Source organism: Tachyglossus aculeatus, chromosome 17, assembly GCF_015852505.1.
Source record: "Tachyglossus aculeatus isolate mTacAcu1 chromosome 17, mTacAcu1.pri, whole genome shotgun sequence".
NCBI classification, from domain to species: domain Eukaryota; kingdom Metazoa; phylum Chordata; class Mammalia; order Monotremata; family Tachyglossidae; genus Tachyglossus; species Tachyglossus aculeatus.
The window spans coordinates 15,422,676-15,446,208 of NC_052082.1; the positions used below are offsets into that span (position 1 = coordinate 15,422,676).

The following is a 23,533-nucleotide window of genomic DNA, read 5'->3' on the forward strand; positions in this document are numbered from 1 at the left end:
AAAGGGGGAGACAGAGAACAAGACCAAACATAGTAACAAAATAAAATAAATAGGATAGATATGTACAAGTAAAATAAATAAATAAATAGAGTAATAAATATGTACAACCATATATACATATATACAGGTGCTGTGGGGAAGGGAAGGAGGTAAGACGGGGGGATGGAGAGGGGGAAGAGGGGGAGAGGAAGGAAGGGGCTCAGTCTGGGAAGGCCTCCTGAAGGAGGTGAGCTCTCAGTAGGGCCTTACCAATGATTTCCTGGTAGGGACTGTCTCTATATGCTGCCAATTTGTACTTCCCAAGCGCTTAGTACAGTGCTCTGCACGCAGTAAGCGCTCAATAAATACGATTGATGATGATGATGATGATGATGACGTTGGTTTCGTGGTCCGTCTTTGAGGAAAATGGAATAGGATTATAAATTCAGATGAAAAACCGTTTCCCACGGAGAACTTTTCCCAGGATAACATCTGGGGCTGGGTGACTTGGATCAGCGAGGTGGTTTTCCCTCAGGTGAAATTCAGTCCACCCTAACGAAGCCACCCTACCTTTTCTGGCAAGACTGACCGCCTCCGAATGGGCGACGCGGGTGACGTCGGCTCCGTTGACGGCCATCAGGGTATCGCCGATCTGCAGGCCGGCTTCCTCTGCGGCACTATCTGCAAGCAGAACACCAAGGGTCGACCGGGCGCGGATGGGTTCAGAAGAGAAGCCGTGATGTCTCCTCTCCTTTCACAAGGCCACTGCCAATTGTCACAACCTCGGTTGCCCTCTTTCCTCTCCCACACGACTTGCCAACTCTTAGAGGGTTCCCTTCACAGACGGGGAAAGGTAAGACTGAGAAACTCACTCTCTAGTTGCAGCTTTCCCTTCAACCGAAGCTGCGTGGCCTAGCGGATAGAGTACAGGCTTGGAAGTCGGAAGGACTCGTCTGTTGTGTGACCCTGGGCAAGTCATTTAACTGCTCTGGGCCTCAGTCACCTCATCTGGAAAGGGGATTAAGACTGCGAGCCCCATGCGGGACACAATGAACTTGTATCTACCCCCGTGCTTAGTATGGTGCCTGGCACATAAGAAGTGAAGCAGCGTGGTTCAGTGGAAGGAGCCCGGGCTTTGGAGTCAGAGGTCATTGGTTCGAATCCCGACTCCACCACATGTCTGCTGTGTGACTTTGGACAAGTCACTTAACTTCTCTGGGCCTGTTACCTCATCTGTAAAATGGGGATTAAGACTGTGAGCCCCACGTGGGACAACCTGATCACCCTGTATTCTCCCCAGCGCTTAGAACAGTGCTTTGCACATAGTAAGCGCTTAACAAATGCCAATTATTATTATTATTATAATTAAGTGCTTAGCAAACACCATTAGAAACAAGAAAAGCCCAGCTTTACCCTCTGTGCTTAATAATGCTATTTATTTATTATAATAATAATAATAACAATGGCATTTGTTAAGCACTTACTATGTGCAAAGCACTGTTCTAAGCGCTGTGGGGGGGATACAAGGTGATCAGGTTGTCCCATGTGGGGCTTACAGTCATCATCCCCATTCTACAGATGAGGCAACTGAGGCTCCGAGAAGTTAAGTGACTTGCCCGAGGTCACACAGCCGACATGTGGCGGAGCCAGGACTCGAACCCATGACCTCTGACTCCAAAGCCCGGGCTCTTTCTACTGAGCCACGATATAAATGGACATTTATCTTAATGTCCATCTCCTCCTCTAGACCGTAAGCTCGTAGTGGGCAGGGAGCATATCTACCAATTCTGTTATATTGTACCAATTCTGTTATATTGTTATTTGGTATTATTGAATAATATTTGCTCTTGTTATTTAATTAATCATTAATAAATAATTATTATTTAATAACAGCAAATAATGGTATTTGCTAAGCACTTCCTGTGTGTTGAGCACTGTTCTAAGCGCTGGGGTAGATACAAGTTAACCAGGTTGGACACAGTCCAACCGTGCACTGCTTGGATGTCGCGTTATGCAATGTCAACCCCCACCCCGGGCTAGAAATTCCCTGGATGGCGTGGGCCAGTCGCCCAGTTCTCTGAAGCTAATAATTACCCCAAAACGCATCTCTTCTCCAACCAAACTCTTCTTTCCCTTTTTCCCTTCCCTAAGTAGTATCTTTTTCCTTTCAGCCTTGGCTGGATCTGAAGTTAGAACCTGCGTTTCTTTTGTGAAAATGCCCCACATTACGGTGACTTACCCTTTTTTCTCAAAACGTGCCTGCAGACACCAGCTGGGAATTGGCAATCAGTTCTCAAAGTACCAAACAAGCTTGCTTTTGTGCACTCGGGCCTAACTATTTCACTCCCTCCTACAGGCCTCTCGGCCTTATATTTTCCCTTCAATGTGCAATTAAGCATCGCTAAGGCAACCGGCAGAATGTTTGGTGGGTGAAAAAAAATCCTAAATTGGTTTAAAATAAGTATCGCTTAGAGGATGTGATGGGAAAATGGTTTTAGAGATTGTTTACCAGCATTGGGACAGAAATTTAAATGAATATGAGAAGTTGAAGTAGAGGCAGTGTGAATTTCTGCCAGTTAACTTTACTCTTTTACCCTGTTATGATAACGGTTTATAGCTATTTCTAGAGCAGCGTGATTTAATGGATAGAGCATGGGCGGGAAAGAAATTTAAATGAATATGAGAAGTTGAAGTAGAGGCAGCATGAATTTCTGCTAGTTAACTTTACTCTTTTACCGTCTGTTATGATAACGGTTTATAGCTATTTCTAGAGCAGCGTGATTTAATGGATAGAGCACGGGCCTGGGAGTTAGAAGAACCTGGGTTCCAATCCCGGCTCCGCCACCTGTCTGCTGTTTGACCTGGGGCAAGTCACTTAACTTCTCTGTGCCTCCGTTACCTTATCTGTAAAATGGGGATTAAGAGTGTGAACCCCATTGTTTGTGTCCACCCCAGCTCTTAGTACAGTGCCTGGCACATAGTAAGCGCTTAAGAAATACCATAATTATTATTATCATGTGGGACAGGGACTGTGTTCAACCTAATTAACTTGTATCTGCCCCAGCACCAAACAAGTACTATTATTATTATTATTCCAAAATTTGCACAACTTGCCAGGGGACAGGGACTGTTTCCGGCCTGATTAACCTGTACCCAAGCCAGAGCTTAGCACTGTTGTCTAGAAAGTGCTTAACAAATAGAATAATAATGAAGGCTAAAGATGTTTATAATTCAATCATTTTGATTTGTGCCAAGATTGAGCCTGCAAAGTAGAGTTAAGCAGAAATTTAAGTTTTTTTATTAAAATTAGTGGCCATTTTAAAAATCTAACCTCCCCCCCACCACCCCCACTTCCAAAACAAAGTTCTGTGGGTTTTCAGGTGCTTTAGCTGGGTTTGCTCCATTTAGAAAGATAAAGCTTCGCCAGTTTTTAGAGGACAGTCCAATCCAATCTGGCTGGTCTGTCTCCCGGCTACTCCGGATTCAGCATCGGAAGCTTTCATGCCCGATATTTTTCTTTTAAGTCCTTGGCCTGTGCAATGCTTTGACTTCTGCAGTTCAGAAGTAGCTCTCATATTCACAGGCACTGGAAAGAGAACACTGGAACCAGGGGGAGGTTCATGGATCTTGGCAGGGAAGCACTTGGACAGACTTCTCCAAAATGTCACGCACCATAGTGCACGTCGTGGCTCTTACGTACATATCTGTAAGTTATTTAAATTAACGTCTCTCTCCCCCTCTGGACCGTAAGCTCGATATGAGCCGGGAATGTTTCTGTGATACCGTTGGATTGTACTCTTCCAAGTGCTTAGTAAAATGCTCTGCACACAGTATGTGCTCAATGAACACGATTGACTGACTGACATTGGGCTTTTCAGTCCCACCCACAGGCATGGCTGGGATCTCACACAGCTTGTATCAATTTCAAATACAAATATCACAGGAGGAATGATGGGTTGCTGAAATTGATCCCCTTCCCCCTGAAGAAACTGGAGCATGCAACTTCATCCCAGCATCAGAATATCATATCACCTCGATTCTTAAGTTGGGCTTCAAACCTGGTTAGAATTTTACTTTAATCCAAAGTAATCCAAGTCACTTCACTTTTCTGTGGCTCACTTCCCTCATCTGTAAAATGGGGACAGAGACCGTGAGCCCCACGTGGGACAGGGATTGTGTCCAACCTGATTTGCTTGCATCCACCCCAGCGCTTACTACAGCGCTTGGCACAAACCAAGTGCTCACCAGGTACCACTGTCGTTACTACTTACTAGTATCCACTTCGGTCACCAAGATGGGTTTGGAGAATTGGATTCGAAACCCCCAGGGGTAATCGCCAGTTCCTTTGGATATCCTCACGGTTCGTTCACGGACTAGAAGGAGAAAGAAACAACTGACCCTGAGACATTTTGTAGTTGTGCAAATTTAATGCAGTTTATTTATTTGTGTGTGTTGGGCCGGGGGAGAGCAGGCGGGGTGGTGCCAGTTTTCTTTTTAAGGGCAATGTTCAAGTTTCCTCCAGTAGAATATGGAACATCCTGAAGCCAATATCTATCAATCAATTAATCAATCGTATTTATTGAGCGCTTACTGTGTGCAGAGCACTGTACTAAGCGCTTGGGAAGCTAGGTATGGAGACTTCAGGACCAAGAATCCGCAAAGAGAAATTGATGAGAGCGTTAATGCTTTGAGAGGCACCGCTAGCATTCTCTCGTCCCTGCCGGTTATGTTCTTGGCCGGACCCAGCGCTTAGAACAGTGCTCTGCACATAGTAAGCGCTTAACAAATGCCATTATTATTATTATTGTTGTTATTGTTATTATTATTATTATTATTATTATTATGCAGGGTGCTGTGAGGAAATAGGAGAGCGGGATACAATTCTGCATGTGTGCAGGAGTGCTCGTTTCCCCTAGTAGCCAACTAAAAGCAGAACCAAAACTAGAATCCGGGTGTCCTGATTTCCACAGCAGTACAGCAGCATGGTCTAGTGGCAAGAACGTGGGCTTGGGAGTCAGAGGATGTGGGTTCTAATCCCGGCTCCGCCACTTGTCTGCTGTGTGACCTTGACGAGTTACTTAACTTCCCTGTGCCTCATTTACCACATCTGTAAAATGGGGATTAAGACTGTGAGCCTCATGTGGGACAGGGACTATGTCCAACCTGATTACCTTGTGTCTACCCCAGCACTTAGAAGCGTGCTTGGCACATAGTAAGTGCTTAACATATACCATAATTATTATTATTATTATCCACTGGACCAACAGGGGAAGGAAGCAGTTTAAGACAACATGTTCATAGGGCAGTGGACTGGATACTCAGGAGGAAGGAAATACTGAAAAATGAAACAAACTCAAGGATGAAATTTTTTCCTTGGTGCCTACAATCTAGATTTTGCGCTCCACTCCTCTAGTGATTGGTAAGCAGGTTTCCAGAAAGCTGCTTCTGGTCAATCAATCCATCAATCGTATTTATTGAGCGCTTACTGTGTGCAGGGCACTGTACTAAGCTCTTGGGAAGTACAAGTTGGCAACAAGTTGGTCAGAAAGAAGCAGCGTGGATAGAGCATGGGCCTGGGAGTTGGAGGGATCTGGGATCTAATTCTGACTCCACCACTTGTCCGCTGTGTGAGGTTGGGCAAGTCACTTCACTTCTCTGTGCCTCAGTTACCTCATCTGTGAAATGGGGATTAAGACTGTGAGCCCCGTATGGGACATGGACTGTGTCCAAATTGATTATCTTGTAGAGAAGCAGCGTGGTTCAGTGGAAAAAGCCCGGGCTTTGGAGTCAGAGGTCATGGGTTCAAATTCTGGCTCCGCCAATTGTCAGCTGTGTGACTTTGGGCAAGTCACTTAACTTCTCTGGGCCTCAGTTACCTCATCTATAAAATGGGGATTAAGACTGTGAGCCCCACGTGGGACAACCTGATCATCTTGTCTCCCCCCAGCGCTTTGAACAGTGCTTTGCACATAGTAAGCGCTTAACAAGTACCATCATCATTATTATTATTATTATTTTCTGTGCCTCAGTTACCTCATCTGTGAAATGGGGATTAAGACTGTGTGCCCCATATGAGACATGGACTGTGTCCAAATTGATCATCCTGTAGAGAAGCAGCGTGTCTCAGTGGAAAGAGCCTGGGCTTTGGAGCCAGAGGTCGTGGGTTCAAATTCCGGCTCTGCCAATTGTCAGCTGTGTGACTTTGGGCAAGTCACTTCACTTCTCTGAGCCTCAGTTACCTCATCTGTAAACTGGGGATGGAGACTGTGGGCCCCATGTGGGACAACCTGATCACCTTTTAACCTCCCCAGTGCTTAGAACAGTGCTTTGCAAATAGTAAGCACTTAATAAATGCCATTATTATTATTATTATTATTATTACCCCAACACTTAGTACAGTGCCTGGCACATAGTAAGCGCTTAACAAATACCATTAAAACAAAAATCCAGTGATTTCTCCTCAGAGACGGCCTGTTCCCCACCTCCATATAAGATGGGAGACACTCAAGAGTCTTCAAGATGTGCTCTGTCACCAACTGTTCTCTATATATGACTGATTAGGGAGATTCAAATCTAAAAGTGCTGCTTTGAGCATTGGAGAACTAAGGACCTTCTAGACTGTGAACCTGCTGTTGGGTAGGGACTGTCTCTATATGTTGCCAACTTGTACTTCCCAAGCGCTTAGTACAGTGCTCTACACACAGTAAGCGCTCAATAAATATGACTGATTGAATGAATGAATGACCTATTACCCTCATTAATGGAGCCATCTCAGTATGTTCATGTAGCGTTAAAATGCCTCCTGCCTTTGAGAGACCGATAGAGCCACTGATATTTGTCAACGCCCTTCATCAAAACCCTTTGGCTACACTGATTCAAAATCAAATTATGATTGTTTCATTTCCACACTCTGTAAGATTGTCAAAATTGCTTCATATTCAGGAAATCCGCCTGCCAATAGAATATCTGGAAATCCGAGCTCTTCAGTAAAGACTTTAAATGGCCTACTGAACTTTATTGCTCTCTCTTGAGGAAGGAGGCAATCAAGATGTGCTGTAGCATGTCCACCTTACATTGTGAAAATGGTTTCAACCCATTTATGGCTTTATATTCCTCAGCCTCTAAGCTGCAGCCTGGTGAATAATCTACACATGCCGGCCGAGGCTGAAAAACTGCAAATGCATTGCCCTGATTTTTCAGTTTGGAAGCAACAGAGGATATTTAGGTCCATTTTCAAGTCATTCATCTCTGAAAATACTACTCCCTCAGACTCGGTCGCACGCTAGTGGCAAAAATTCAAATAGAGGCGAACCATTCCATATTCATCACAATTTTGCTGTTAAAAAAATATGTTTACAGCTCCAATAAGCATTTGGACTATTCTGGGCAAGTCTGGAGAAATTTTCCCTGCCGAGAGCTCAGAGTTCAGTGTCTTGTGTAAGAACTGCATTCGCCCCGCAAGCTGGCATTAGCTCCATCCGATTTATTTGGCTCCGTCCCTTCCGCTTCTCCCGTTCTTTTTGTCTGTAGGCCAAAGAGCAGATTCCATTTCTCTTAGGTTCCTTGATTTCTGACTTTCATTCTCAGGTCATGTAGGCCGGGACGTCTGTCATGGATGTAAGAACTGAGTAAATGGTCTCCCACCCTTCATTTCCCACTTCTTTGTGATATCGCTATTGAATTTTAATGCCAGAATTCTTTAAGGTGCTCTGTGAGTGCTCCAGCTTTGCACCAAGCACAGAGTTCAAAAACTTTCCTCTTTCCACTCACTGTCTCCTCCTCACCCACCTGGGAAGAATTTTCACTGACATGAATAGAGAGACTAAAAGCCCATTTCACCAGCTGTTTGTTCTGTTTGGCATTAGAAGACAACGCTTTTGCGTGTTAGCACCAAGAGTCCTTTTCCTGAATAAGATGTGAAAGAAAACACTTTGAAAATTCAATATTTACATACCTACATATAAAAATAGTTATTTTTATTCTTGGCATGTACTTAAACAGCCATTTGATTGTATAACTGTATTTATTGCTTTGTTATCACTTTAAAAATATATTTATATTGTTTTGGTCACTGGAAACCTCAGAGGAAACCATTTCTAGAATTAAGAAATCCAGAATTCTGAACAAGAGCAACGTTTTCTTTAGCGCTGTCAGAAAGATTATAATTGGGTGAAGAATCATGAAATTCCAGTAAATGGCTCAGATAAATTAGTTTAGTAAATCTTAGCTTGGGACCTTTTTTTTAATGCTGTTGCCTGGCTTTCTCTCCCTCTTGGCATCCCCTGAGAAACTACGTGGCCTAGTGGATAGAACACAGGACTGGGAGTCAGAAGGACCTGGGTTCTAATCCCAGCTCTGCCACTTTGTCTGCTGTGTGACCTTGGGCAAATCACTTAACTTCTCTGTCTCTCAGTTACCTCATCTGTAAAATGGGGATTAAACTGTGAACCCCATGTTGGACACGGATTGGGCCCAACCTGATTAGCTTGTATCTACCCCCAGCGCTTAGTACAGTGCCTGGCACATAGCACTTAACAAATACTAATATAAAATATAAAATAAAACAAGGGTCTCTGTTGCTGTTTGGTACACTCACCAGCCACTGGACGGGGTCTTTTACTCAGACACCTGGGACTGTTCTCTGAATCCCCATCATCCCCTCGGAAGATCCACGAGGCGGAATGAAAACTCTCTGTATAGAATCCTCTCTCCTCAATGTCAGCTTGTAGAAAAATGTCTGTGGAGCGACCATCTTCAGAATTGACTGGGAATCCAAAATTAGAAATTATTTCATTCACCCTTTGCCCTAGAGCGTATACAAGAAGAATGAGTTCAGAGCCCGAAGTGAGACCCTAATGAGACCCTTATGTATTCAGTGGTAAAAATTGGGAGTAGAAAAAAGTTGCTTTCTTCAGTTCCTTGAGTCTGTCTATCATCTGAAATCGTGTACTTTGAAGTGAATATTGGTTTTCTGAGTAAGAAAGAGATTTAACAGACTTGTGCAGATTAAAGTACCCCACCCTTAAGATCTCCTCTGATTTTCTTCTTTGTGGGGTGGGGTGGGGGTGGGGGCTCAAATTTTAGATCAGACATGACAGGGACCATGTCTAATTCTCACCTCCATATTCTTTCCCAGTGCCTAATACAGTGACCTGCACACAGAAAGCGCTTAATAAATACTATTACTACTACGACTTCTACTACTTGACAACTAAGACGTGCCAATTTGGGTGGGGCAATCAAACTCTTTAAGATTCCAGTCCCCCACCTGAACTCCCCCCCGCCAAAATAGGGTAAGACCTATGAAGGTCTCACATTAGCCAATACGCAATGCTTTGGAGTGGAGTCCCTTAGGTTTCCCTTAGGTGATCAAAGAAAGCAGGTGTTTCTCCTGATCCATATTTTTCATGCGGTCAGAAACAACAGAATAGTTTATTACTTTCACATCCATAAACCCCCAGATCCTGCACACCATAACCCTAAACCTCTCCCTTAACCCTAAAACCACACCAGTCTCCTTCTAAGGAAGAAAAAACTGGGGAAATGATTAAACATTGACACAGGAAGAGGAAACAGTCCATCATCAACAGAGACTAGAGCACTTAAACTTATCCCTCTTACTTAGACTGAGCTGTATGTGGGAAAGACTAGTGTATATTTGTACATATTTATTACTCTATTTTGTTAATGATGTGCACGTAGCTATAATTCTATTTATTCTGACGATTTTAACACCCGTCTACATGTTTTGTTTTATTGTTTGTCTCCCCTTTCTAGACTGTGAGCCCGTTGTTGGGTAGGGACTGTCTGTATATGTTGCCAAATTGTACTTTTCAAGTGCTTAGTACAGTGCTGTGCACACAGTAAGCACTCAATAAATACGATTGAATGAATTGAATGAATGAAAGGGACTGTGTCCGACATGCTTAACTTGTACTTTCCCAGCACTTAGAAGTGCTTGAAACATAGTAAGGGTAAAACAAGTATAATAATATTAATGATAATGATAATAATAATGAAGATCGGGCAATCTCACTGAAGTACGTTCAAATGGAAAGTGGTATGATCAGCAAAGTCTCCTGCCCCAAAACAGGGATTTTGCGTGGGAAAGGTGCTGTGGGTCCGGAAGTGGAATTGATTAACTACTCACTTGATCCTTCAGGGTTGTTGCTGGCAAAAGAACTCCCTCCAGTAGAGCTGTGTTTCTTGCTGTCTTTAAACAGCTTCCGTCTCTTGGCCCATTTGTCTAATGCGTCTTCCTGGGAACTGTCACTGGTATTTGAATCTCTGGGTACCAGATCCCCTGAGGGTTTAATCACTCCCAACTTCCAGTCTAAATTCAGAGCAGATTGTGTGGAAGGGTGAAGAAGGCAAGAAGTTATTTGATATTCTCTGTTGCTCCCCTTACCTGAAATTTATTTTAATGTGTGCTTCCCCCACTAAACTCCTTGAGACCAAGGATTATGTCTAGTTATTCTGCTGCACTCTCCCAAGTGTTCAGTAAATATTCAATAAATACCACTGATTGAGGACAGTTATTTAATCTAACTAATTTAATTTTACCGGTACATTAAAGTCAGGTAACTTTCCCAAGGTGACACAGCAGGCAGCTGATGAAGTGGAGATTAGAACCCAGGTCTCAGGAATGGGCCTGGAAGTCCCGCGGATCTGGGTTCTAATGCCGGTCCTTCTACTAGCCTGCTGTGTGGCCTTGGGCAAGTCACTTAACTTCTCTGTGCCTCACCTTCCCGCAACTGTAAAATCATTAAATACTTGTTCTTCATCCTACTATGAGCTCAATGAGGGACAGGAACTCTGTCAAACCTGATAATCTTGTATCTTTCCCAGCATTTAGTACGGTGCTTAACACATAGTGAGCACTTAACAAATAATATCCTTGTTTACTATTTCTTTAAGTCTCTGATTCCCAGTCCTGTGCTCTTTCCACTAGGCCGTGCTGCTTCTCTAAAAAGGAACGCTGCTTCTCTGAAGCAGGAACGCAAGGGTTGCAACAGCTTCATGGTGGAAAATCTGGAGAGAGGGAGTAAAGTCCTTTAATATCCCTTCACTATTTGATTCGTAGCCTAGGAAAAAGCGGAGAGTTGGCCTGGTCTTCACTCCCCCACTGTTGCTTCTGGTCCATCTCACCCCTCTCCATCTCTCATCACGCTCGTCATTCGAAGCCTACATCATCTGCATCTACAAGCCCCTGTGTCAACTAGTTGTCCCCATTCAGTGCTTAGAACAGTGCTTGGCACACAGTAAGTGTTTAACAAGTACTATAATTATTATCTATCATCCTCCAGAAACCAACTCTGCATTTCTGGATGAATTTCAAACAGACATTTAGTGCAGAGAATTCATAATAATTAGTAAACGCTGAAATACCTTTCAGAAGACTCTGGGCCTGGGTTGACAGTTGTGCATTTGTTGTCTGTGAGCTGTCCTCCTTTTTATCACCACTTTTCTCACCTCTATGAGGAGTTGACTCCATCCACTGCTTTACCTGTCCCGCGGACTCTGGTCTGATGGGATTAAGTTCTTGGCTTGGGTCTTCATGGTCGCCGCTCTCACCTGCTTCTTTAATTTGTGTTTTCTTGCTGGCAATTTGATCATCTTCAGGGGACCCTGAAGAACTGGCACTCGATGGGGCCTCTGGGAAATCCCTTAGGAAATGAACCTCACCTTGTCCTTGGACCCCACTGATGCTCAGGAATTCATTTCCTGGGACTGGCTCCTCCACCTCAAGATCTCTCAAAGTCCAAGACAGTACATTGCTGGATGCTCCAGAAACTTCTCTGACCCCAGGACAACAAGCAACAGTTTTGACCTTACTGTCATTTTGAATGATTAGTCTTTGTTCAAAGTCGCCAGTTATTACAGTCATCACTGACCTACTCCATTTTCTGGGTGCTTCCTCCAACTCTTGAGAGCCTGTCAGCAGAGTTGTGTCCAGCCGGGATGCCGAAGATGGCCTTTGCCCGCAATCTGTGGTACTGCTCTTAGCGCTTATGGGGGAACCCACCAGCCCATTTGCTGGGCAGCTACAAGGTAAAGAGACCAGAGTAAGCAAGGACTCGGGCTTGGATTCTGGCAGCTCCTGCACTTCTGTGCGATGCTCACTTTCTAACGTGTCCTCATCAAAGCCGCTTTCACTAAAGTCAGTGTGTACTTCTTCCCAAACAGAAAACGATCTCGGGGACTCGAAGTTCCCCTGTTCCGGTTCCTGGTCACGAGTGAGTTTCAGCGAAGAACAGAAAGCATTTTCTGGTGGGGCCTGCAGTTCCTCACAGTCCATCTCATAGGCAGTGCAGGTATTCACGAACAAAGCATCCCCGGTGCACATTTCAGGCGGAGGGTAGCAAGTGACTGAGCCGGGGAAGCATGCGAGAGGAAACTGTAAGCTTTTCAGACTGGAACATGAGGATGGTGATCTAGAAAATGAACCAAACTCTGTAATTTCAGGGCCTATGTTGGCACAGTTATCGTGCAAGGAGCTGCTCATTTCTTGACCTAGAGCAGACTGTGGTTTGAAAACTGACAAAGAATGAGAACCATCTTCTTTCCTCCCTGATCCTGATAAAAACAGATCAGTGAGAGTGTGTGGAAAATGTGATCTTCTTTCTGGATCTGCCTCTAGAGATGCCTCTGATGGGCTAGTATTTTCCAGGTCAGGAAATCTGCTTTCTCTTCTACCCACTGTTTCACTTGGCTCCTCAAGAAGCCCCTTGGATAAGACCGTGCCCCCTGACTCTCTGATTTTTAGAGGACTACAGTCAATAAAAGTCTCATCCTCAAAGCAATTCTCCTTTTCCCTATGGTTATCCTTTCCAATGTCTGCCATTGCACATTTTCTTTCCCAATCACTTAATACTGATAAGGAGGTGACAGGCTTATGCCTGGTGCTCTCTGGAGTAAAGGGGAGAGTCATGACCTGGAGATCTAAGTTCTGTTCCTCGCAATCAGCAGAATCATCAGGGGTAAGGACACGCAAACAGCCATCTGGACCCTTGTCATTTGAAAAACGTTGCTTCTTTTCCCAAAGGCTAAGATCTGACGGTGGATGGGAGCCGGAGTGCTCTTTGGAAGTAGTATAGGCTGTGAGATTTGAACAGAGATTTCCATATTTGTTTCCATTTCTCTTCCCTCGTTTAGAGGGTTCCAGGTCAATCAGTACAACCTCTTTTTTATTGGCATATTTCACCTTCATTTCTTTTCCTACGATGCTCACGCTCAAGAAGGGTCCCTCGTGTCTGGCAAGTTGAGTTTTGCTTTTAGTGGATGGCTTATTCTGTGCATTACATCCTGCCGAGTGACCCTTCCAAGGACTCTTGTTTCTAAACTGGTGGCACCTGTGACTCTGGGAGTCATGACACCACTGGCTCTTTCTGGGGCATCTTTTTTTAATGACCAGATTCAGTCCACAATCAAACAGCGAGCTTTTCTTAATTTCCACTTTCACATTCAGAGCACCACAGTTTACTTCTGCAGTCATTAGGCCATGAGGGGAATTAGAGATTTTGCCTGAGTCTCCAGAATTCTGCAGGGTAATTTTTCCCAAACCTGGGGCTTTGGCTTCAGTAAAGGTTACTGTGGTTAGGTTTCCTTCCCCCTGAGGAGAGACACCTGCAGCAGGGTGGCCATCTTCCTTTCCTCCCTTTTTTTCTCTGTTGGGTCTCTCTTGTTTTTCATCTTTGCAGGTGGAAGACTTCTCTTGCTTCACTACCACAGGATTAGAAGTGAATGTGCCTCCATTTCCTTCAGACCTCCCTAAGCCTGTGACCTGAGAAGACATAGTCTCTGAGGAGTCTGCTTCATTTTTAAGGCATTTTTTATTTTGCCGGCATTCACCATAGACAGGCCTGGATTCGTCTAAAAAGCGGAAGACATAGCATTCTATGTTATAAACGTCACGTTTGAAAGGGGAAAATTCCTCTTTTGTTACACTCTCAAATTATTTGCTACAGAACTTGGTTTATGTCTTTCCACCTTCAATCTGCTCTTTTGAATCCAGTGCTCTGAACTTTCATTCATTCATTCGATCGCATTTATTGAGCACTTAGTGTGTGCAGAGCATTGGGAGAGTACACTACAACAATAAACAGCCCATAGCGAGGTTACAGTCTGTGGAGGGAGACGGACATTAATATAAATAAATTATACATAAGTACATCATCATCATCATCATCATCAATCGTATTTATTGAGCTCTTACTGTGTGCAGAGCACTGTACTAAGCGCTTAGGAAGTACAAATTGGCAACATATAGAGACAGTCCTTACCCAACAGTGGGCTCACAGTCTAAAAGTGTCATAAGTGCTGTGGGGCTGGAAGGGGAGAAGAACAAAGGAAGCAAGTCAGGTCAATGCAGAAGGGAGTGGGAGAAGAGGAAGGGGGGCTTAGTCAGGGAAGACCTCCTGGAGGAGACGTGTCATCACAATAAGGCATTGAAGGAAGTGCTTAGTACAGTGCTCTGCACACAGTAAGCGCTCAATAAATATGATTGATTGATTGATTGAAGGAGGAGTAATTGTCCGTTGGATTTGAGGAGGGAGGGAGTACCTGGCCAGAGGCAGGATGTGGGCAAGATGTCGGTGCCGAGATAGGCGAGATGGAGATCGAGGCACAGTGAGAAGGTTGGTATTAGAGGAGTAAAGTGTGCAGACTGGGTTGTAGTAGGAGAGAAGAAAGGTGAAGTAGGAGGGGGCAAGGTGATGGACTGCTTTAAAGCCAGTGGTGAGGAGTTTTTGCTTGATGAAGAAGAGGATGGGCAACCACTGGAGATTTTTGAGAAAGGGAGAGACATGTCCTGAACGTTTTTGTAGAAGGATGATCCGGGCAGCGGGGTGACGTATGGACTGGAGTGGGAAGAGGCAGGAGGCTGGGAGGTCAGCAAGGAGTCTGATGCAGTAATACAGGAGGGATTGGATGAAGGATTGTATTAACGTGGTAGCAGTTCGGATGGAGAGAAAGGGGTGGATTTTAGCGATGTTGTGAAGGTGGGCCGACAGGATTTAGTGATGGATTAAATATGTGATAGATTGAATATTGAACAGAGAATGGGTTTGCAATCAATCAACTGTGTTAATTGAGCACTTACTGTGTGCTGAGCACTGTACTAAGCGCTTGGGAGAGTACAATATAACAATATAATAGCTATATTAGAGAAGCAGTGTGGCCCAGTGGAAAGAGCACAGGCTTTGTAGTCAGAGGTCATGGATTCAAATCCCAGCTCCACCCCTTGTCCACTGTGTGACTTTGGGCAAGTCACTTAACTTCTCTGTGCCTCAGTTACCTCATCTGTAAAATGGGGATTAAGTCTGTGAGCCCCACGTGGGACAACCTGATCACCTTGTAACCTCCCCAGCACTTAGAACAGTGCTTTGCACATAGTAAGCGCTTAATAAATGCCATCATTATTTATTATTTATATGCTCTTTCTCTAAACAGTGGTTCCATTCAGAATTATTCTGCCCTTTTACAAGCCAGCCACAGTTTTACCTTAACACACAAATTTACAAACATTTCAGCAACACTGATATCTCAGTTTCCCATTAGGTGAGTAGTTTTTCTCTCAGCATATACTGGGAAAATCTTCAGAGGCATAGATGCAGTTAAGGTATATTACTTGCAAGTTGTGCAGCCTACATGACACAGAAACCTTCCTCCTGGAGTCCTGAGATACAGGATGTACAGGGAGAAATTTTAGATCCTGCTTTCCAGAACAGAAGCCCTTAAGAGGCGTTCTTGTGGTTTCACTTCCTCAGTAGCAATGGTTCAAGTTCTTTATCATCATCATCATCAATCGTATTTATTGAGCGCTTACTGTGTGCAGAGCACTGTACTAAGTGCTTGGGAAGTACAAGTTGGCAACATATAGAGACAGTCCCTACCCAACAGTGGGCTCACAGTCTATAAGGGGGAGACAGAGAACAAAACCAAACATACTAACAAAATAAAATAAATGGAATAGCTATGTACAAGTAAAATAAATAGAGTAACAAATATGTACAAACATATATACATATATACAGGTGCTGTGGGGAAGGGAAGGAGGTAAGATGGGGGGTGGAGAGGGGGACGAAGGGGAGAGGAAGGAAGGGGCTCAGTCTGGGAAGGCCTCCTGGAGGAGGTGAGCTCTCAGTAGGGCCTTGAAGGGAGGAAGAGAGCTAAGTTCATGTCCTCTTTACCATTTTTCCAAAGGTCACTGTGCTCTTTAGCCTAAACTATTGGTCTCTATGCCAGAAAGTTAACCTGAGGCAGAAAGAGGTAGTCTGTTCCTGTGACAAAATGCCTGTCTGGCTCGTCTGATTTGAAAAGCACAAATAGCTCAACTGATCAGATGATTGAAGGTAAGGCAAGATTTCCCAGCTGAAGGTCGATAGAAGGCTTTAAAATGGGCCAGCTGAGAGGTCAGACACAGCCAGTTGGATTCTCTTGTGTGGGGGTTAAGCAAAGATACGGGACTTTGAGGTGTAAGCTCTCAGAAGATCAGGTTTGTTATTTTGTTTCTTTTTATCACAGCCTCTCAGAAATAGGGATCACAGCAGTCTATACCAATCTGTCTGACCAAATGTTTCTTTTTGGTATCTAGGTGATAATTTATAGCCCAAGCTTTAAGCCCTCTTGTTAGCATTTATGTAGGTCCATCTCTTCAGCTTGTTTTGGGAAGCAAACGTGTCTACCAACTCTAGTATATTGTACTCTCCCGAGTGCTTAGTACAGTGCTCTATATGCAGTGAGTGCTCAGTCAATCCATCATATTGAGTGAGCACTTGCTATGTGCGGAGGACTATGCTAAGTGCACGGGAGAGTCCCCCTTTTAGACTATAAGCCCACTGTTGGGTAGGGACTGTCTCTATATGTTGCCAACTTGTACTTCCCAAGCGCTTAGTACAGTGCTCTGCACACAGTAAGCGCTCAATAAATACTATTGATGATGATGATGATGATAATACAACAGAATTAGCAGACATGTTCCCTGCCCATAACAAACTTACATAAATTTGATTGATCTCCTGGTAAATCTTCCCATTATACCACTGCCCCCTCCCTTTTAAATTTTTTTTTTTTAATAGCAGAAGTGGGCTTACACTTTGGGGTATCTGAAATTATTATGTTTTTTGCAGTGTTTCCTTTTCTTCCTCATTTCAGAGAACTGAAAGCCTCCACTTTTCACTACTCTGTGATGAGACCAAATGGGAAATGTATATATTTTCCGCAGTGATGAGGTTAATTTCTTCTTCCCACTGGAGAAACTTGAGAAGGCAAATGGGGAACTGGGCACTTCATATACAGATGTTGAAAATGATATTTTTGAACGCTAATTCTGTCTTGTAGGTGACCAAATTAAACATTTCAAAATCTTAATGAATCACTATTTGCATGCTTACTATGTGCAGAGCACTGTGCTGGAGAGAGTACAACAGAGAAGGTTGATATAATTCCATTCCTCAAGGAGCTTACAGTCTAATGGGGAACACAGACATTAAACTATATTTGTGATCTGTAAGCTCCTTGTATTGTGCTTTGCACACAGTAAGTGCTCAGTAAATACCACGGATGGGTCAGGTTCTCAAAAAGGGGGGCATCTGAAAATCAAATCAAATGCTAAATTACATATTTTTAGATGACTAAATTGGTTGTCCGTTTTTCCAGGACTCTGCCTCTGTTTGATTTCTCGTACCGCACTGTCACTGGTCAAGGTAAAGATCCACCTGAAAATCTTTCCATTGTCACTGGTCAAGGTAAAGATCCACCTGAAAATCTTTCCTAGGAATTTCCACTCCCCCACAGTTTTGAAGTTGTTTGGCCGTTACCTAAAAGAGCTCTTAAAAGATAAAGAAATGATGGCTTGAAGTTGATCGCGAGGATGAGTACAATTTTTCAATGAAAGAGTCCATCAAATCCCAGCAAGTCAAAAATGAGATATTAAGCAAGTGATTAAATAGGTTTATTACAGTCTTCCTGTCTTGTCAATGAGATGTCTATGTAAAATATTTCTTCTGTGCCTTCTCATTTTTTTTTTATGACATAAAGCACTTACTGTGTGTCAGGCACTGTACTAAGAGCTGGGGTAGATATAAGATAATCAGGTTTGGACACAGTCCCTGTCCCACATGGGGCTCACGGTCTTAATCCTCATTTTACAGATGAGATAACTGAGGCTCAGAGAAGTTAAGTGACACACCCAAGGTCACACAGCAAACAAGTGGCAGAGGCAGGATTAGAACCCAGGTCCTTTTGACTCCCAGGGCCGTGCTCTATCCATTAAGCCACGCTGCTTCTCCTATCATCTTTTCAGCTCCCCATCGAGAAACTATTTGTGTGTTCCCACTTTGGTCTATTCTTTCCAGCAAAGGTGTGTTGTGGAAAACATTTCTGATGCTGGTGGCCTAACTCTATTCTCGGGCCTCGTTATTTGGGACCCCACCTTGGTGGTTCTGCAGGTATGGCGTGCAGGTGGCTTTGGCGGAACTGTTCTAGAACAATTCTAGTCATTTTTGCCAGGTTTTCTGGTTTCACAGCCGTGTAGGAAGCTAGTCATCTTTGCCATGTCCTGGTTTCACAGCCTTGGAGAAAGTTTGAAATTGTTTGGTCTTCAGTGTGCCTGAATTCAGCCATTTCACATAAGGGAAAAGGAAGTAAGAATTAGAGCTCAGACTGTGAAGAGAGCGAGGTAATGGAAACTGCTCAGAGAATAGCTAGGACAGAGCCCCTGTAGCTGCTGGAACATGGTGAAATACGGCTAGGCTTCCATCCCCATCCAACCAGAAATGAAAGGGAGAGGGAAATAGGAGACTGAAAAGTTTCCCATACTTTCCCACGAGGCATGGGAAGTAGCGCGATCTAGCAGAAAGAGCCCGGGCCTGGGAATCAGAGAACACGGCTTTTAATTTCAGCTCTGCCACTTGCCTGCTATCTGACCTTGGACAAGTCTCTTAACTTCTCCCTGCCTCAGGTTCTTCAACTGCAAAATGGGGATTAAGTCCTACTCCCTTCTACTTAGACTGTGAGACAGGGACTATATATGACCTGATTATCTTTAATCTACCACAGGGTTTAGTGCAGTGCTTGGCACATAGTAAGCACTTAAAAATACCATGATTAATTATGCTTCTGAAGGAGAAAATGACAGGAGACTTATTTGATCTGAGGCAGGCAACTTAGAACACCTTTTCTGCCGCTCTTTCATTTGGGGCAAGCTACTCAAACAACCTAACATCACACAGCAGGTCATGTGCTTGAAATGTTTGCCTCTGGTGACGATGGGCTTTGCTGAGCTATCCACATTGTCAGATGGCTAGCTGAAGCTTAGGAGTTCAGACAGCAGCCATTGAACAGACTATTTCTAGACTATAAATGCGTTCTGGGTGGGGAATATGTCTGTTTATTGTTATACCGTACTCTCCCAGGAGTTTAGTACAGTGCTCTGCACACAGTAAGTGCTCAGTAAATGTGACTGAATGAATCTCTGGGTAGCCTTCCTCAGCAGTTGAAATCTCTGGTTCCTTATTCATTACATATGTCACTGCCATTCCCTTCTGTCAAGGTCTTTATTTCCATTACCTACAGTAAAGCCACTTATGGAACTTCACAAGATTGAGTAAGTGTGAATTCATTTGAGTTGCAGAAAGTAATAAAAGCACATGTTCCTCTGCCTGTCACCTATGAAACGCCATGTGGGCTTTTCTTGCCAAGAGCTCTTTCTTTGCTCCATTTTCAAGAGGACAGGATGCATCTCCTCCCTGCTGGAGTGAGGAGAAAACTGTCAATCTGCCCCTCAAACAAACCAAGCACTTCCAATAATAACAATAATAATAATGGTATTTATTAAGTACTTACTGTGTGACAACCACTGTTCTAAGCACCGGGATAGATACAAGGTAATCAGATTGTCCCACGTCGGGCTCACGCCTTAATCCCCATTTTACAGATGAGGTAACTGAGGCACAGAGAAGTTAAGTGACTTGCCTAAAGTCACACAGCTGATAAGTGGCGGTCAGGATTCGAACACATGACCTCTGACTCCCAAGCCCGTGCTGTTGCCACTGAGCCATGCTGCTTCCCAAGAGGCACAACCCCACATTCAGCACCAAGAAAACACAATCACCCCAACACACACCATCCCACAAAATGGGGACCCAGAGGCCTTAATTTATTATTTTTATTACATACTGACCCATAATAATTTGTGAAAGTTTGCAGTAGGGAATCTTTTTTTTTTTTAGGAATCCAAGTCAAATACCCAAATGGCATCATTTTTAGTTCAAATAAGATTATTTATGCATGTACTATGACTGGTGGATTTACCCACTTGCCCTATTAAAAACAGATATTATATGACTTTTTAAAATGTGTCTGTGCTTTTCGCTTATCTGCCATTCCTATAGCTTATCCAGAGGGGCGAGGATGTTACTAAAGAGACATGTTATACAAGGTAATGTGTGTCACTGCAAAAGGTAAAAAGGAAAAGAATGTCAGCTTACCTAAAAAATGCTGTCTCCTCCTATGTCTCATTTCCGCAGTCCCAAGAGAAAACACAATGTTTATAGTGAAGGAATAGAGGTCTTCTGACTGCTATTTCTGTTCCATAATCCCAGAATCTGATTATCGTATCTAATCCTGTGTAGTGTCAGGAGTCTATTTTATTCTAATAAGCCTATTAGCATCTTTTTTTTTTTTCCTTCAGAAGATAATTGCCAGACATACCAGTCCTGATAGGCTGGCTAAAGTTCAGAAGTAATTACCACTACTTACAAATACTAGCATAAGGTATATTAATTTGTTTTTGCATTTAATTTATGGTGGAAAATAAGATATCTTACTATTTTTATGCTTTTCACACAGTGAGATTTGACCTCTCCGGGGAGAAAGGGGCAGAGGGCTGACTGTAGAAATGATCTCACTGATTTCCTTTCCTGGTAAGAATTTAGCAAAGTCCTCCTGGATGGGTGAATAAAGAACATTAGAGGTCTGACAGCATGATTAATAATGTGGCTTGAGATGTTTGTGGAGCACTAAGAACATGATCTCTGGTCTGTGTCAGAGGCAGGCAACATCAAGATCTCTGTAAGGTGTTTCTGGAACCTGTGAAAAGTATTTGACTGCGCCTCACTGTCACTTCACCCACCATCAACTCCTTGCTCATGTCCCTTATCAATTGATCTCATTTATGGCATATTTACTGGGCTTAGTACTATGCTAAGAGCTTGGGAGACTCCTTGATAACTGAGTTGGCAGACACGTCCCCTGCCCACAACAAGCGTACAGTTTAGATGGTGAGACAGACATTAATAAAAAATAAATAAATTATGGACATGCACCTCAGTGCCGTGGGGCTGAGGACCAAGGGTGGGGGGATGATGAATAAAGGGTGAAAATAAGGGTGATGCAGAAGGGTGTGAAAGAGGATATGAGGGCCTAGTTGGGGAAGGCCTCTTGGAGGAGGTATGTTTCAAGCGCTTAGTACAGTGCTCTGCACACAGTAAGCGCTCAATAAATATGAATGAATGAATAAAGCTTTGAAGATAGGGAGAGTGATCATCTGTAGAACATGAAGAGGAAAGACATTCCAGGCCAGAAGCAGGGTGTGGGTGAGAGGTCGGCGGCGAGATAGACAAGATCAAGGTTCAGAGAGTACGCTGGCGTTAGGGTGCGGTCAGGGTCATAGGAGGAAATCAGGGAGGTAAGGTAAAAGGGGGCAAGGTGATTGAGTGCTCTCAAACCAACGGTGAAGGGTTTCTGTTTGACGCAGAGGTGGATAAGCAACCACTGGAGGTTCTTGAGAAGTGGGGAAACGTGGACTAACTGTTACTGTAGAAAAATGATCTGGGCAGCAGAGTGAAGTATGGACTGGAATTCCCTCCTCCTGCCTGGAATTTCCTCCCTCTACCTATCCAACAGATCGGCACTCTCCCCATCTACAATGCCCCTCTTACATTTTATTATCATTATTATTATTATGGCATTAAGTGCTTACTATGTGTGAAGCACTTTTCTAAGTGCTGGGATAGATGCAGAGAAGCAGCGTGGCTCGGTGGAAAGAGCACGGGCTTTGGAGTCAGAGGTCATGGGTTCAAATCCCAGCTCCACCAATTGTCAGCTGTGTGACTTTGGGCAAGTCACTTCACTTCTCTGTGCTTCAGTTACCCCATCTGTAAAATGGGGATTAAGACTGTGAGCCCTCCATGGGACAACCTGATCACCTTGTAACCTCCCCAGTGCTTAGAACAGTGCTTTGCACATAGTAAACATTTAATAAATGCCATTATTATTATTATTATTATACAAGTTAATCACATTGGACACAGTCCCTGTCCCTCACGGGGCTCATAGTTTAAGTAGACAGAGAACAGGCACTGAACCCCCATTTTACAGATGATGAAACTGAGGCACAGAGAAGTGAAGTGGCATACCTAAGATCACATAGGCAAGTGGAGGGGACGGGATCAGAACCAAAGTCCTCTGATTCCTCTCCACTAGGCCAAAATGTTCCTCTGGAAGCCTTCTCATCATCAATCGTATTTATTGAGTGCTTACTGTGTGCAGAGCACTGTACTAAGTGCTTGACTGTACTAAGCGCTTGACTGTACTAAGTGCTTGACTGGTCCATCCCCCCACCTTATTTTCCCGGCCTGCTGTCTTTCCCATACGTTCAGTTCCAGCCCAGAACTTCTGCATGTATTTTTAGACATGGTTTTTCTTTTACCTGTAGTTTGTTTTAAGGTCTGTCTCCCAAGTGCTTGGTTCAACACTCTGCACAAAGTAGGCACTCAATAAATACCAACGATTGATTGAGGGGCTGCTTTGGTGTGGCAGGAAGATCAGGGACTGGGAATCAGGCCCTTGTGTTCTATATGCAACTCTGTCCCAGCCTGCTCTGGAGCTTCAGGCAAGGCAGTTAGCCTTTCTATACCTCTTTCCTTAACTGCTAAATGGGAACACCAGCCCCAAGTAAAATGCAAACAAAGCTTACGACATTTATTAAGCACTTACTAAGTGGCAGGCATTACAGTTGATAAAAGGTTATGAGATAATAATAATAATAATAATAATAATGGCATTTATTAAGTGCTTACTGCATGCAAAGCACTGTTCTAAGCTCTGGGGAGGTTACAAAGTGATCAGGTTGTCCCATGGCGGGCTCACAGTCTTCATCCCCATTTTATAGATGAGGTAACTGAGGCCCAGAGAAGTGAAGTGACTTGCCCAAAGTCACACAGCTGACAATTGGCAGAGCCGGGATTTGAACCCATAACCTCTGACTCCAAAGCCCGGGCTTTTTCCACTGAGCCATGCTGCTTCTCAGAGAAGTGAAGTGACTTGCCCAGGGTCACACAGCAGACAAGTGGCAGAGCTGGGATTAGAACCCATGTCCTCCAACTTCCAGACCTGTGCTCTTTCCAATATGCCAAGCTTCTTCCCATTTTAAACTGCGCATCCACTAATCTGCATTACCATCCCCTGTAGACTGTAAGATCCTTGGGGTCAGGGAACTTGTCTAATGTACTGACTCCCAAGCACTTAGTAGAGTGCTCTGCACAGAGTAAGC

The 23,533-nt window shown here is 43.9% G+C and overlaps 1 protein-coding gene across 1 annotated transcript in view; it reads right to left on the minus strand.

Moving 5' to 3' along the window:
• The window catches only part of LOC119939015, a 38,263-nt gene extending 24,489 nt beyond the window's left edge, over window positions 1–13,774 (minus strand). Inside the window, exons 1-5 of the mRNA XM_038758795.1 lie at window positions 11,368–13,774; window positions 10,130–10,312; window positions 8,576–8,743; window positions 4,251–4,352; window positions 550–660 (exon numbers count right to left, since the gene is read on the minus strand). Of these exons, the coding sequence (XP_038614723.1) occupies window positions 550–660; window positions 4,251–4,352; window positions 8,576–8,743; window positions 10,130–10,312; window positions 11,368–13,774 (2,971 nt within the window). The remainder of the gene's footprint in view (window positions 1–549; window positions 661–4,250; window positions 4,353–8,575; window positions 8,744–10,129; window positions 10,313–11,367) is intronic.
• Between the last annotated feature and the right edge of the window lie 9,759 nt (window positions 13,775–23,533).